This window comes from Vigna umbellata, chromosome 4, assembly GCF_029865625.1.
Source record: "Vigna umbellata cultivar VRB3 chromosome 4, Vumbellata_1.0, whole genome shotgun sequence".
In the NCBI taxonomy this organism is placed as follows: domain Eukaryota; kingdom Viridiplantae; phylum Streptophyta; class Magnoliopsida; order Fabales; family Fabaceae; genus Vigna; species Vigna umbellata.
In genome coordinates this window covers 34,465,499-34,483,014 of record NC_142168.1, presented here as the reverse complement: position 1 = coordinate 34,483,014, position 17,516 = coordinate 34,465,499, and the positions used below count along the sequence as shown (strand labels likewise).

Here is a 17,516-nt window from a genome sequence, read left to right as displayed (position 1 = left end):
TTTTAGACACAATTTATTGAGGCTAAGATTCAATTTAAATTTAAATCAGTGGTGTAGATTTATTCTTCAATTACAAACAGCAAGTTAAGGGAGAAATCTATTAAAATATTAAGTATTGATTAAGATAAAATAAGAGTAAATTGCGCTAATTTATGAAAAGGAAAAGATTAAATATTAATAAAACATTGCTTATTCATCACTTTTCGTTTTTACTTCAATTTCATAGAACATTACTACTTAAAAAACTTTTTAGAAAACTTTTCTCAAAAAATAAACTGAGTCAAATAACATATATTAATTTTTTTAGTCCATTTATTATTAAAGAAAATATTACTTTATTGTTTTGAAAATCTCATATTTCATCGTAATGAAATAATCTAAATACTAGTCAACTTCATATGTTTATTTCAGTAAATTATTGACCCAAAATTAACCCTATGCGAGTAAATAAACAACTTATTTTCTAAAAAATGAAAAGGAAGACAAAAAAATAAGGGTGGGAAGGGATTTAGTTTAATAAATAAGTAAAAAAATAAAAATAAAACTGGTTATCATAATGCAAATGCCCACAACCTCATAAAATATTTAATATACTGTTATATATAGCATGTATATATTATTTCTGTGTATGATTAATTTTCGTCAAAAAATCTAATTAATTTTTTTAATAATTTTTTTATTATTTTTATGTTTTTTTCTAGTTCATTAGTTAATGTAGTTTTGCTCAGAAAAAAAAAATTTCTACACCTCAAAAATTAATTTAATTGCAGAAAATACAAGAATGCTATTAAGTGGACCACTTTTGAGTCACTGTGTTAAAGTTAAAAATAAATAAATAAAAATCTCAAACAAATCCAAAGGACCACATTCCAAAATTGACCTTCTTTCATTTTCAAAAATACATAAAATGTTTGTATTTTAGCTGCTATTGTGTGTGTATATATTCGGAATACTCAATTATTAATAAAAATTATAATATATAGTCATGTGATAATCGTATTTCATTTTTATACATATTATCTTTAATTTTTTTAATTTTAAAATTTTAAAATTATCATTATGTTTTGTAGCAATAACTGAGAAACAATAATAAAGATAGTTAAAAATAACTGCAAAACATGAATATTTCATAATATAGTTACACTTTGCTTCTCATTCCCACAAATATGCAATTCATATGTTTTTTTTAATGTTATTGTTATTCAAATTATAAATTACATATTAAATATAATAAATAAATAAAATTTAAATTAATATAAAATATAAAATTTAACTCATTGTATAATAAAAAAAATCTGCCCAAGCAAATCCTATTGTATATAATTAGTTGACTTATATTTTATATTTACATTTTACTCTTAATCATATTTAAAAAACTAAAGAAAAATTATAACAATATATAAAAGAAATACAATTTAATATTTTTTTCTTCCTCTTAATTATATTTGAAATTAGAAAAATATTAAAAGGGAAGTACCACGTATTATTTTTTATATAACCACTGTTACTAATATTATTTCTCTTCTTAAAATAGAGACATAAAAAGAAGATACAATATCTATATATGTTGTATCTTTTGTTTTATTTATTTTAATTCGTAACTATCATTGTTTATGAAATAATCTATAAATATTTATTTTTTAAAAATAACTTAAAATTGTTTGCAAACAATATAAAATATATTTCTAAATATAAGAGATTAAAAATGCAATTATAAATCTTAATTTCTTAATAAATAAAACAAAAATTGAACACCTTATAAAAAAATAAAAATCATAAACCTAATAACTTAAGATTGCGAATTTAGAACGATGTCAATTCCATATAAATTGGATTCATTTTAGTAATATTGTATCTTCTCAGTCAATTTTTTTTCTAAAAAAGAAAAAGAAAAATCCATTAAAAATGCATTTTTCAACAAATAAACACTTTCTTATATAAAAATGTAGCTATATTTTATTGTTTTTGAAAAAAAAACAAATTAATAATGAAGAGGTTCAGAAAGCAACAATGGATGTACATATATGAATACATAAATTAGGGAACCAAAATTTGAGCCATTAAAATAGGCACGAGCTGCTTTCTTTCAATCTCACATGGTAGGCCATTCCTGTAAGTAGGTAATAATAATAATGGTGGAGAGAAACAACACACAAACAAAAATAATAATGAGTGTTTTGCCACTCTCATTAGAAAGGAAATGAATTTCTAAGTTCAAGAATCAAATTAAAAATATTTCCTAAGATATTGATTTAATGAAGATTTTAATCTCTTCAAAATGTAATTGAGTCGATGAGAATTATACATTTGTCATTTTAGTTTATCAACGTGCAATTTCGTAGTTAAATAAAAAAATTGTGTATATATTAATTTTATAGAGTTAAATATGTTTTTAATCTCTTAACTTTATACGAAAATTAAAATTAGTTTTTTTTTAATTTTGAATTAATTTAGATTTCAGGTTTAGAAGTAAGTGAATTTTATCATTTTAATCAAATTTTATTAAGTTTATTTAAAATTTTAAACACGTTTCTTAACGAATATTGAAGAAAAATGTATTAAACAATGTAAATAACTCAATTATTATTCTAAAATACATTTAAAATGTTAAATAAACTTAAAAAATTTGATTAAAAAAAACTAAACTTTCACATTTTTAAAGTTGAAAGATTAAATTAGAATAAAATTTCGAGAATAAATTAATTCAAAAATTTCACCCAATTTTATATTTTTGTAAACTAAGATATATAATTGTGTAAGATAAATTGTACTTGAATAATAAAATTGTTTTTTGAAGTACTGAAGTTGTGTGTTTTTATTAGGTCACATGGGAAGGCACTTAAAAGAATGATAGAAAAGAGGTCCCAAAGCTTGGGAAAACACTCACCATTCATGCATCATGTCCAGCTTTCTCATTAAAAACAGAAAAATAAAATCCAATACTAGTGACTAGCATGAAGGTTCCTCTGTCTTTATAATAGTGTTTTTTTAAATTATTAAGACATTTCTATCTCATTTTATACCTTATTTTAAAATTAATGTAAAATATTATTTGTAGTATTAAATTATTGGTAATAATATAAAAGTATAAATAAAAAATGAAAATGAGATAATGAAATCCATACTTCATTCATTAAGTTAGCATCTTATCTGTAAATATGCATAAATGAGTGTGTTCCATTGTTATGTATTTAGAAAATTATTAATAATGGAAATTGATTTTGGTGAATGGTAGGGATGGGTTGACAAATAGAACAGCAGAATGCTTGCAGCTGTCACAATAAAATATAGTGTTTATAGTCCCAATAATAAAGTGATATTATTTTTTATACACCAATTTTTTATATGTTCTTTGTGATAAAATATTTCTAAGTAATTCAATCTGTACTTACTTTTTTTTTATTGTATATAAAATGTCAACACAAGGGTTAGAGTACATGTATTTCTACTAATTTGTTTTAATAAAAAAATTAAACATAAATTTAATTTATTGGGTCCTATAAAATTTATTTTCATATAACTAGTATAGTGCTTGAATTAGATAATTACGTGAAAATTTGACAAGATATAGTATAAATATCTCTTTAAAAATACTTAAAATTTTTTATTTTCTTTTTCTATTTGATACGCATTTCAAACATGTTCGTTTTTCGAACATGCTCAACTCTTTGAGCTACCTACCCTTTGTTGAAAATTAAAACACTATAGATTCCGCTATTAAAATAAAATTAGGCAGTATTTAAAAGAATTTGTATTTGGTCTTTAATAAAAGAAAAATTACTTTTCATTCTTAAAATATTCGGTCTTAAATTTATTTTGGTATTTTTCGTCCTTCGTATTATATTGACTCTTATAAATGAAGTAAAAACACAACTTTTATTTTCGAAATCTGAAATTTTTTATGATAAATTGACAACAGAGCAAAATAAATATAACTATGTAAAAATCACAATAAAAAAATATAATAGTATCAACTATGTAAAAATTATACACATTTGTTTCTCTAATATAAAATTTTAGGAAAAATTAAATAATTATTTAAATATCAAATAAAAACATCAATTAGATAAAAAAAAATCTACCTTAAAATTAAGTTTCAAAATGAAACACTAAAACAAATTAATATACACTTTTTAAATCACCTAATAAATAGAAACAAGCATAAGACATGTATTAATCTCTGCATAAAAAAACAGAAACACATGCATACTTATCTCCATTATACCCAATTTAAAAAATTAAATATTATCTATATTTATAATCATAAGAAATTCTCCATTAAAACCAAAATAAGTTTGTACAATACTCATGGGAGACCCATTCATTTGTCATCCTATACATAACTACCACTATTTTTTATTATATAATAACACAACACATCTCATCAAGCCTAAACCTATCCAAGAACAAAGATTAATACAGAAAAACAAGTAGGAATAAAATGTAAAGGAATAGTAAGGACACAATACAAAGTTTATGAACTTTCAAAGAACAAAAAACATATGTATGCAAAACGACTCAGAATTTTGCAAGTTTCAATCAATTTCACGGAACGAAAGCAGTGCGTTAGAAGGCATATAAGTGACATTCCTCCCTAAAAGATGACAAAGGGTTAACAGAAAGAGAAAGCATGATATTGAAAACCTGCATTCTTTCTCACCAGAAAACTGAAGTTTCCAAATTTTGCTGGACCATCCTCTGGAATTTTACCGTTTTATTGCTTTGATGGTGGTATGCAAGAATGGGACAGGAGTGCAGAGGACAAAAGACAAAGAATCAAAAATGAAATTGTGAGGACAACCCCCCTTCCAAATAATTAAACTTTCTGACATTCTAGGGACCATGAATCCAACCAACATCATTATCATTGGGCTTAAAAAATAAAGCACCACTCAATTTCCAACATGTGCTTTTCCTTCCATCAAACCACCGCTACAGGATCTTGGAGCTTTGTCTCAAGATTATGTGCCACAGCATCAATAAATTCCTCTGTATTCAAGTAAAATTCCCTTGATACCCTGCACATTGTGCTCAATATCAGGACGCAAACCACTTTAATTTGCAGTACTTTAACTTACATTAGTCCAAAACATTACAAAATATATTTTTATGAAATTAAAAATATAATTAAAAACTAAATATCATAATAATTATTAGAGTAAATAATAATAATAGTAAAATTTATATTAAAATAGAAAAATCAATACAAATAAGTATAAGCAGTTATAAAATGTATATGACAACATGGTTTCCAAAAAATCCTTATTATTAATTGTTAGTAACATTTTTACTAAATTAAAATACATAAGAAAAATAATATATACACTAAAAAAAAAGATTACAAGACGAATCCTCTATATGCTCTGTCTTTCTTTTTATTAAAGTTATAGATAATAGATAAATCAGAATCAAGTGGGTTAATACTTGATTTCTTGTTCTTATTAGAATTAGAAGATCGTGATTGGATCCTCATGTCTATGGTAAAAAGAAAGAAAAAATATTATTCTTTGAGAATAATAAAAAGAAAAGTGTTCAATTGGAACATGAAAACGTAACTGAATTGGTCCTAGTTACTCTTCGGAATGGAATAGAAGAAGGGGAGAGATTCTCGAACCGAACTAGGAAACGGATCCAATGACTTCAAAAAAAAATTGAACGAGAAACAGTATGAAGTGAAGATCTCATGTGCGGTTACGTAGAGTGGCAGTAAGAGTGACTTACCTGTCAACTTTTCCACTATTACACTCAAAAAACCAAACTCTACCTTACAAATTTTATTATGTAGTCCTAGTAAGAGGAGGGAGAGTTAAAGATTTACCCATGACTTGTTCAAATTTCATTAGATTTTCACCAATATTCAATTTTCATTAACTAATAAAGTGGATAAATTGCAAACTGCTCCCGTTTACTTCTTGATCCGCAGTTTTGGTCCCCCTATTCTTTTCCTTGATTTAAATTCTAAAATTTTACAAAATTATTTTCTTATCGCACATTGCATGGATTAGTAAAAAATTAAGTCACTTAATTTTCCTATAATCTTATAATATATCTATATCTAATAGAACCAGAAAATAGTTTCTTTAACTTACACCCAGGAGTAAGTTAGCAAGTTATAAGTATATATTTTTACATATACACTCGAGACTTTGTTTGCTAAAGGGGAGGGTGTAACTACGTTGTTCTTAAAGTACACCTAAGGTATAACTTGCTAACTCACTTTTTCTGACAAACAAGTGGGTGTAAATTAGCAAACCCCTCCATGATGTTGATGCATTTTACATCAAGTATCATATATATATATATATATATATATATATATATATATATATATATATATATATATATATAACTAAACTTAGCTAATTTTGTTTTTGTTAAGATATTTATCCTATTTTATCATCATTATATTGGGTCAAGGATTATCCTATTTATCATGATTATATTATGTCTAGGATTATCCTATTTATCATGATTACATTGTGTCTAGGTTTACCCTATTTATCATGATTATATTGTCTGCTGTAATTATTTGATATCAATTATACTCTTGAAAGAATTGACTTAAATCTTGAGGAGAATGCAAAGATAGGAGATAAAGCGATAAAAAACGAGATAAAGAGAATTTCATGTAAAATATTAAACTTTATGATAAATATTTAAATTTTAATGGTAAAATAAATAAATTAACAGTGAAACCGTTTATGCTTAATAATAAATTTATTTGTTGTAAATATATTAGCTAATTAAGATTAAAGATTTGTAATTACCTAAAAAAAGTGAGCTACTACTAAAAGGAAGAAAAAGAAAAAATATCATCGAACTTGTAAGATGTCTTGTACTACCTTGGTTAATTGTTTGTAAAATATATAATAAACAAAAAAAAAGTGTCAGGTAACATATACTAAAATTAAAATGTTTTTTATTAATTTAATGAGATTTATAATTTTTAAGAATGAAAATTTTAAATTCATGTTATAAATTTTAAGATTATTTTCACTTTAAATAAATCTTTTCATAAATTAACTTGTAGAAAAGGGACCGTAATTACAATTTAGCATAATAAATTCTGAGAAGGAAATGCTTCAAAACAGAATGACAAGAATAAGGAAGTATAACTATAAGTAGCAATACTAAATTTTTCAACTTCTCTGTAATACTAAATTTATTCAAATGGGTAAGCAGAGGAAAGAAAGAAAGATATTCACTTACTTAGGTCCATGAATCAGAATTGCAAGATCCTTAGTCATCTTTCCCGACTCCACAGTCTCAACACATGCAGCCTCCAATTTTTGAGTAAAATCCAGTAATTTTTCATTATTATCCAACTTGGCTCTAGTAAATAATAACAATCATGTTAGTAGCAGACTCAAAAAAAAGGGCGGGGGCAACATAAGTGGAAAAGACGCACACAGGTTAGTTCAGGAAAAATAGTTGAGAAACCTGAACCCATCTAGTAGAATGGTGCCTCCCTAATTGAAATAGAAAAAAAAAATGTTTTTGAGACTTGTGTAAATTGGTTCATTTGATAGGAAATAAGGAGAGATAGAGAGATGAATAGAAATAGATGAGAAATAATAAAGTGGGTCTCACTATTTTAATTTTTTTTATATTCTCCCTCAAACAAAACATACAAAACTAATTCTTTCCTCCCCCTCCTCTCTATAAAGAAACCATAATGGATGGCTTCCTTCCCATCTCCTAGACAAATTGCTCTGTTTTCACTAATTCTCATCCAGACATTCTAGAATCAGCATAAAAGTATCAGTTCTTCCAGCCTTTCACTCTCTCACTTATAAGAACACTCAATACTCCTCGTCTATAAAAATTCTCAAGTTTTAGTCACTATTGAAATAGAATCCAAGTTAGCGTAGACACAATGCCACAATTGAGATGATGACTTACACATAGAAATATGATTAACCAGAAAAGCTTCCAAAGCAGAGTTATCAGGGTAAGAATTTGGCATAAGGCCAAAATTCCACTGTATATTATGATGCACTAGAATTTGAAGCTTGAATCAAGCAACAAAGTACCTGTGTTCCAGTCCTCGTGTCCAGGCATATATGGAAGCAATACTGTTTGTACTAGTTTCTTGTCCCTTTTGATGAAGCCGGAAATGTCGAGTTACAGTTCCATGAGCTGCCTCAGCTTCTAACGTCTTGCCATCAGAAGATAACTGCAATTTTTTTGTTTAAAACCTAAGTATGATATCAAATAACCAAATAGAGATAGCAACGCAAATGGAAAAAAAAAATGCTGAAATAGCAAGATTCTAATACACACCAGTACAGAAGTCATGAGACCCAATGAGCCAAATCCTGCACACAAGAATTTAAGAAACTTGATTTAAAAGATACCTCCTAGTACGTCAAAATATTCACGTGAATTACATTCCTAAATCTTCAAATGCTCCCTTTGGCATTCCATAAAGACATGAATAAAAAATTAAATTAGCAACCACATCAGAACATATACATATTCAAGGATCAGGTAAATACTTACTTTTGGGTTAAGGCCATTTTCTAGTGCACAATTTATTAAGGTATAGCTAATCAGTAATAACCAAAACTTTAATAATTATGCCTTTAGAAAAGTTAGTCTACTTAATAATATTAGCTAGCATTGTCATCAAATCCTCCCATTTAGGGTCCTCGTCTCCTTGATAAAAAACAGAGCTCCCATGGCTTGGCTGACCCAAATTCCAAATACCCAATGTTACACTAGTGGAGCCAAGTGGCCAGGACTACCGGACAAGGATATAATACTTTTTAGTATTGGTGAAACTTAAACAGTTAGGGATAATCAGAAATGTCAGGAAGGGCTACCAAATCAATCAATGACTGCTTGTTGACAATGACATCATACACACTTAACAAGTTGCCACTTCAGAGATAAATGTTAAGCTCTCCACAACCTATATTACCTTGAGCTAGTAAATCACTTTGGACATCACCATCATAATTCTTGCAAGCCCAAACATATCCACCTTCACTCTTGACTGCATATGCTACCATGTCATCAATTAGCCTATGCTCATACCTGAAGTCACTTAAAAGTGTCAACCATTTATATGTATATGTAATGCATCAAAGCAAATAGTTTTGTAAAATATCAAAACAAACCATATTGAGTGCTCTTCAAACTTTATCTTCCACCTTTCTTCATACACTTCCTGGAATATATCCTTAAACCTGTAATAATTTCAAACTATAAATCACCTCCAATAATAACAAGCAAAAAGAAAGGTTGACTGAATTACAAAGAAGTTTATCATACCAGAGGTGAAACTTCAAGACTAGAAAATAAAGATAAAATGATAGTAAAAGATGAGTTTTACCAAATATCACTCTTAAACCTAAATCTAAACCATTGGTTTGCAAGAATCCAGAGGGTAGAAATAGTCTCAAAAGTCCTAAGAAATCTGAGAGTCCTGGTTCCCCCTCCCAATACTGACTCGAACTCTTTAACCACCCCGCTATTGTCTCCCTTCCATTCTTAATGTTGTCCAATGTCTATAACCAACTGTTGGTACAGTTGTCAACAGAACTGTAAAAGTCCGTTCAAATTTCTAACTGACAACTGATACTTGGGATAAGCACCTAAATATATATATATATATATATATATATATATATATATATATATATATATATATATATATATATAGACACACACACACATTTATAAACCCAGTGATATAATATTATAATAATCACCTGCCATCATATTTCTTTAGAATTGTGTTTTTGGTGCTCAAGTAAAGAGGCCATTTCTTTGCAAAAGCCAGTGCCATTGATGATTCAGCAAATGCTCGAATGGACTGCATATTAGGCAAGCCAATGTTGAAATACAACCAAATAACAGGAAACTTCTTTAAAACATGTTACTGAATACACATGGAAAATATAACATGAAGCAAACCTCATCAACATTATACATAGCAAGTGCTACTCCAGGTCCTTTGAAATTGTAAACTTCAAGCTCCGTTGTAGCATTACCATTTTCTGGGACTAAATAATTTATTTAACACAAGCTTGTAAACTACATGTGACACATTCTAAATAATAACACAAAATTTCAACTCCATTAAATGCAAGGCTTTGAAAATTATCGTACCAAATACCAATTTGAGCTTCCCTGGTCCTCCAATTATTGCATCAGTGGCACGATACTGGTCACCAAAAGCATGCCTACCAATACATATGGGTTTTTTCCATCCTGTAAACTGAAGAATAAGTTCTAAATGGGGCTTTGCAGTATTTCAACACTATTAAGGATCACACCAGTGTTAAGACATTACCAGGAATGATTCTCGGTATGTTGCGGCATATTATTGGTTCACGGAAAACAGTGCCTAGAAAGAAAGGAAAAATATCACAAAGAAAAGGTTGAAAACGTTTTAGAATAGAAGTAGGTAATATAGTCAACAAAGACCAAGGTTAATTAACTTGGGTTGAGAACATTTGTTGTGAAGTTATTTCAAATACAATACAATTTGATTGCTAGGATTCATATAATGTCATACAGGATGCAGGTAAAACTAATTGCAAGATATTTAGACTTTTAAGTGTAAACACAACTCAAGAACCTGACCCTGATCTATAAGAATTTCCCTCTCTTGGCAATTAAAAAATGACAATGTGAACCTATAATATTGATTTTAGTAAGTGCACAACCAATAGCAAAAATATTTATAGTGAGTGAATTGATATATAGAGAAAAAGAAAAAAAAAATCGTTTAGAGCATCATATTATCAAATAATATAGGAATATCACCATATGTCAAGCTTTTTTCACAAGGGGGAATTCATGACAAATTTCAGTTTTTCCAACAAGAAAAGCACCAAAACTATTACAGTCAGAGATAATAAATGAACTGCAAAATATAGATGCGCTTTGAGATGATAGACTCGAAAAAACACAAGCTAAATTATATTAGCTAAATACTATTATGTTAAAACAAGGATATAACTGGAATTATGTCAAAAGAAAAAACAAACTTATTTATCAAAATTAATGAATAATTATGTCAATATATACAATGCTATGAAAAATTTAACACTTACTGGTACATGTCCACCAAAACAAGCAATCAAATATCGAAATTCTGTAAGTACAATAGTTTTCACACAAAAACCAATACTTTCATGGGCAAACTAAGATCCTAAATATATGGCCATCTAAGTTCCATTCACCAAAGAAGGAAACATGTGGGGAAAAGACCATCCTTGTAGAAAAGTCAATGGGTACAACATTGAATTTGATGCCTTACTTAACACGATGAGCTGATTACAAACCATTTAAAATATTCCTGATTGTGCCATTGGGGCTTCTCCACATAGACTTCAGTCCAAATTCTTTGACTCGGGCCTCATCTGAGAATTTGGAAGAGTTAAGATAGTATCATTTTTACACAAAAACTATAAATGAATAAAGATTATGCGCTAGTATCCGCTTGCATTCACTAAGTAAAATGAATAAACCAGTGCATTAAATCTAGCACAAATTGCGAGTGTGGAACAAAGAAGTCTGATGATCCATGAATCATGACATAGAATAATTGATCAATTTAGAGATAAAAACAACTAACCAGGAGTTATTGTTGCACATTTCACAGCAACGTTGTACCTGCAGAAAAAATCAGCTTCAATTAAGGAATAGAAATGGGGTTCAAATATTAGTTTATAAAGGATGGTTTCATTAGAAGACAAAGAATGATAGTTAAAAAACAGCATAAGGAAGCCAATAAAGATGGATGAAAAATACATCGGGTGGAAACAAAGTATGAAAGCAAGAAAGGCAGTGAAATCCTATACAAGTCTGTAACTAATGGCAGGCCCCCCAAAACAGATACTGGCAGAACACCACCAAGAGGCCAAAAATGTAACCCTACACTGATGATGTAAGTGTATTAAGGGTAGTAAAACCCTCTTAAATATGCAACTACTCCACTCCTACCAAACGTACCAAAAGATTGCATGAACAGAACAATGTCATTGCCACAAAATATTTGCCTCCTTTCTTGTAAGTGGTAAAATAAAATTTTTATGCCTCACCAATAAAAAACTGTTGAAGGAGGAAGGTAAACCAGGGACCCTAAACAAATTATCTCACATACTCAGACTTTGAGTATCCTGATGGAAAACCAAATGTCACAAACACAAACAGCTTCCCCCTATCAAGTATCCCAGGCTCCCAGCAAATGTTTTTTATGCTAAAAGTATTTCTTTTTTCTGAAACTAAGGATCCTTTCAGAGTGGTTGCAAGATTTTTAAGACATTGAAACTTACAACTACATACCATCCCAAACAGGGCCTAAACAAGTAATGTTGGCTTTCAAATTCTCACCACATCCAGAAATATGCTAGTCTAAACTCTAACTCTCTTTACACCTCCATTTTAGTCATACATCCACTCAGCAACAAGAATCAAGTATAAACCATTAAAGTGAAAAATGCATGTTTTATGTCACGTATGTTGATAAAAAAATACTCACTTGAGAGTGGCTTCAGCACTTTCCACCGTAACTTTGTCATCAGTAGCATCACGATTATGAAGTCCAAGATCAAAATACTTTATGTTCAAATCCAGGTAAGGAAATATAAGCTGCAGTGCACAAAACCACTATGTTAAAAGAAAATCCAAAACCACCTGACCCTATAGGACTTGGTCTGAGAAGGATGTGAAGATGTCCCTTTCATAGATTCAGGATAGACTCTAATACTATTTTTGATAATTTGAGTTTCAGTCTAACCTAAGTCCAGAAACTGAATAGTGAGGTAAGAGTTGTCCTGACTTGCATACTCTTTATATTTAGTCAACTTCTGACTTAAGTTTTTCCTAATACTAATTAATGGATAAAGCCTCTATCCAATTCCGAAAGAGCTTTAAACGTTATTTTTGGCCAAAGTTAATGTCATAAGGATAATCTACGCTAACTTTTTATTCAACCCTCCATAGAGCAGAACGTCAATTTGAAATTCCAATTTTTTTCGAAGAACAGTATTAAAAGCACTTAGGAAATTGCATCTTCATGCATCTTGTTTGTCCTTCCTCTAAAATAAATAATAAACACACAAACACTAAAAGAGTGGAGGCATGCGTACTTTATCCTTGATCATGCTCCATATAATCCTGGTCATTTCATCACCTAAGGAACACAGAAAGCCAATGAAACCGCGACGAAACAGAAGAATGCAAAGCTAGAGCTGGTTCGGTTAGAGTACGAATAAGTTACCGTCCATTTCGACGATGGGATTGAGAACGGGAAGTCGGTCGAAGGCGGCGCGTGCAGCGAAGCATCGGAGCGAGAGGCGATTGGAGAAGGAGAGGGTGTGGGAGGGAAGAAGGCGAGAGCGAAAGAGCGTTGTGGAAGTTGAAGAAATGAGGAAGTTAGGGTTTCTGAGAGAGATTGAAGAAGGCATGGTGATGATAGCGCTTAACCGAAGCGCTGCCGCTCTAAGCATCCGTTTCTGAAGTTCTGACTCACTGAGTCTCTTGGAGCTTACTGTGATTACAGCTTGATGGACAAAACCGCTTTACCTCAACGTTTTCCCCAAGGTGCCGCTGCTTTACGTGGCTTTTCTTCTCTTGAAATAAATTTGTTTTTACAAAACAGTTTAGGGTTAAATACCTTTTTAATCTTTAAATGTAAGTTTTTTTCCTTCTTATTTTTCTTTTAATTTTTAAAAATAATAAATGTAATTTATTTGGTAAAAAATTGAGTGTTTTAAATCCAACACAAAAGATATATAACGTTTTTTACTCAAAATAAATAACACTAAAGCAGAAATAGTTTTGTCCTAGAGGGAGTTGTCATTTTGTTTTTAAGCAAAATAATTACAATTTTTTTATTATTTAAAATATTAGAGAATATTCTGGTTATAAATAATAATAATAATAAAATATAAGTATAGTAATTAAATATAAACTTTTTATATTTTTCTAAAAGATCTTACCATATATTTTGGTTAAATTAAAACTTAGTTAGGTCACCACTTCGTTGATCCATAGATTGATTTTTAAATGTTTTATTCATTTTCAAGTGTATACAATCTTCGGCATTGAGCTAAAGTGTTTGAGGTGTGAAGGTTGAAAAACTTCCTTAAGTTTAATTTTTAATACTTAATTGTTTTGTTTTAATTAATTCTTTTCTCTTACAATTTTTAATTTTGGTGTTGTCTCTTTGCACGCTTTAATTTTCATTTTTCTCATTACTTGTTCATATATCGTCTTTAGGTAAGTTTTCCTCTTTATATTAAATATGGCGTTTGTTTATAGCTTTTTCATAATATATAGCTTGATTTACTATATCGGTAAAATAAATAACTTTTTTTATTTTGTTATAGCTAACCAATAAACAACCTTTAGTCGTGTTGGGTTTGATTTAAACTGACTTGCTTGGTCAACCCTCAACTAAGTTAAGTTAAGTTAGTCGCTTTGAATGGTCGTTGTCAAATTATTAATTCTGAAGAGTTTTTAAAGACAAAAAAACAATACAAATTCATAAAAATGGCAAGTTTATAACTCATAATTTTACTCTTATGTTAAATTAATGAACTTCATGAACCATCGGTGAATGACTAGGTGCGAAAACTTACTTATCATGTGTTTGTGATGTTTTAATGAAAAAAAATGTTAAAATCAAATCTAAGACTTGTATTCAAATAACAACTCTGAGTCAATATATGAGTGCTTTGACTCCCAACACTTTTCATCAAGGTTCACAACGACAATAAGAATAATTGAATATAGATTCACAAGATTCTTAAAAAAGATCATGCCCTCTTATCATCCGAGCATTTTATTTTTTCAAAGAGAAAAAGAAAAAGTAATTGTACCTTGTTTGCGAGTAGAGGGAGTTTATAGAACTCTCCTCAAATCATTTGAGTGTCAATCTACCGATTTTTATTTAATCTGGTTACGTCCTAGTTCCAATCGAGTTGGAATGTCAAATTTATACGTTTTGTGTTTAGTCAAACTAAAGCATGCTCGTAGTTGAACTAGATTGTCAAATTTTTTCTTTTGTTAGTTAGGCTACAACATGCTCCCATTAAAGTTAAAATGTTGAATCTTAGTCAGGCTACAACCTCCTCCCAAATGAGTTAGAATGTTAATTTTGTTTTGATTTTTGTTTCATTGGGTTATAACCTACTCTGAATAGAGTTTGAATGTTGAATTTATTCGTTTTTTGTTTAGTCAGATTACAATATACCCCTAATCGAGCTAGAATATCGTTTTAAATGGATGTCTCTGCCCTTCAAGTCGAACTTGGAGTTAGTTGCCTTAAGCTAGGTTTTCTCGTTCCCGAATCAAACTTAGGGTTAATCAATTTAAACCTTACGAATAAACTTTGAATATTACTACAAAATCTAAGTTAGTGATCCATGATACCTGTACATATGTAAATCAAACATGTCCAACTTGAATAATTGTTGTCAAGATAACATAAAATATTTTATAATAAAATATTTCATAATATGTTTATAAAATTATATGTTCAGCCTAAAAATCACATAATATTTATAAAACAAACAATTTCAAAAGTAATAATTAAAAATATTTAGTTTTAAGATAACAACTAACACTATTTTAAAACCAAAAATTTTAAAGATATCAACTACAAACATTTAATAAAAAACTTACTTTTTCATATATATATATATATATATATATATATATATATATATATATATATATATTTAAATATTATTTTATATGTTAAAATAATCTAATTTTTACTATTAAAATAGTTATATTGAGATTTTGAAACAACCTAACGTCTTAGTTTAAAAAAAAATCATGACAGTGATCCAATTTAATCAATTTTTATTTTGATAGGATAACATGACGATATTTGTGGTAAATAAAAAAAAAATATGGTATAAAGGTTAGTTGAATTAAACTATGTTAAATTTGTACAAAAAGTCCATTGTTGCTACCCACTTATTTGTTCGCTATTCTCTACTTATGTTTTTGTCCTGATTTTTTTATTGATATTTTGCACAAATAATCACGCAATTCAACCAACTTGAATTATGGTATAGTAATTATAATAATGTTTATGGTATAGGAATAACATATTATTGGTTGTTGTATAAAGTTTGATTTGATTAAATTGTGTTAAATTTGTACAAAATATTTTACGTTACTACCCAGTTATTTGTTCATTATTCCTCGCTTATGTTTCATGTATGGTTTACCCATTGTTCTTATACTCAATGACAACCAACACATTGCAACATTTACTGAATCCCCACCATAGATAAAAATGTTTGTTAACTCATCCACTCACACAATCAATTTTCATCACACATGTTATGGTCGAGCTCCTTTAGCTGACTTGTCAGGCTGCTTTAGCTGAGCTTAACCAAATTGTTGTGTTTTTTTTTGTGGAGGACATACAGCGAGCTCAAGTGGAGTAGTGTAATAGTGCTATATAAAAATGTCAAATGTCGAAACAAGGAAATGAATAAAATGGTAACTGAGAGAGGTAGGCCACCACAATTATGGGCTAAAATGAGAAGATCAACCAGACTTTACGGAGCTTGACAAAAATTATGTTAAGCTAGATTAACCTTTATGGAGCTCGACATGAACAACGTTAAACTCAAGAAGACTAGCTTGATCATGTTGTAGAGTCAAGACATTATCATACCAACAATAAGCTTTTTCAAGTATGAAATCATGCCATTTGACATTCTTCATTTTTTCATGTGTGCTCTTGAGCATTCATATGACCTTTTAATCTCTTAACACATGGCCCTTTTCCTCTATCAACTCTTTATGCTTGTCATAAGCAGTTGCAGAGTAAGATTGAAGGCGCAGTTCGATGAGAGGCTGGCAACGAAAAACAAATGTAAAGAGCGCTCACAATGGTGCGAAGGAGTCTGTCGTTAGATCTCCATCCTAACACGATTGGATAAGTCATTATTGACGATGTTGGTATCAGAAGACGACAGAGACTCTAACAAATGGTGTCTAGGCGATGACTAATATGTGACAAAGGAGGTTAGGATTAAATCCCATTTTTAGTCTCTACGCTCTTGCATGTATGGAAGTAGAAGAAAATAATGAGATGAAGAAGAATAAAAAATATTGGAAAAACAATATGTATAATGATGATGAAGTTTATAAATATGAGTGAATGACCATAGAAGAAAATAATGGATGAAGATTGAATAGTATATATGGTGTTCATTTGATTTGGTGAGAAATAAGGAGAGGTAAGAAGAGGTAACGAGAAAAAGAAAAAAAAGAAAAAATAGAAGCAAAGACATCAAAATAATAATAAAAGACGCGCTCAAATAGAATTGAAAGAGTAGGAGAAAAGAGAAAAAGTCAAAATAAAGCTGAACAAATCTTCGCGCTTCAATTATCTTGTTTTTCATTTCTCCATTTTCAACAAATTTAGAAAAATTAAAAAACAATGTAGAAAAGTACATGATCAACTTTGTGTAAAAAAAAATGTTAATATATAATTTCCTATAATAAAAACCCTAAACCCAACATAGCTC

The 17,516-nt window shown here is 29.0% G+C and overlaps 1 protein-coding gene across 1 annotated transcript; it reads right to left on the bottom strand.

Moving 5' to 3' along the window:
• Positions 1–4,431: 4,431 nt before the first annotated feature.
• On the bottom strand, positions 4,432–13,583 carry LOC124823627 (Isocitrate/isopropylmalate dehydrogenase family protein). Its single transcript, XM_088113257.1, has 15 exons — positions 13,238–13,583; positions 13,107–13,150; positions 12,497–12,606; positions 11,591–11,628; positions 11,298–11,375; positions 10,301–10,354; positions 10,117–10,218; positions 9,922–10,010; positions 9,717–9,820; positions 9,123–9,191; positions 8,924–9,039; positions 8,284–8,318; positions 8,034–8,176; positions 7,210–7,332; positions 4,432–5,018 (listed from the first exon to the last, which is right to left on the bottom strand). Exons 1-15 carry the CDS (start codon positions 13,464–13,466, stop codon positions 4,922–4,924), a joined length of 1,431 nt encoding a protein of 476 aa, XP_087969383.1. The 5' UTR covers positions 13,467–13,583; the 3' UTR covers positions 4,432–4,921.
• Positions 13,584–17,516: the final 3,933 nt, after the last annotated feature.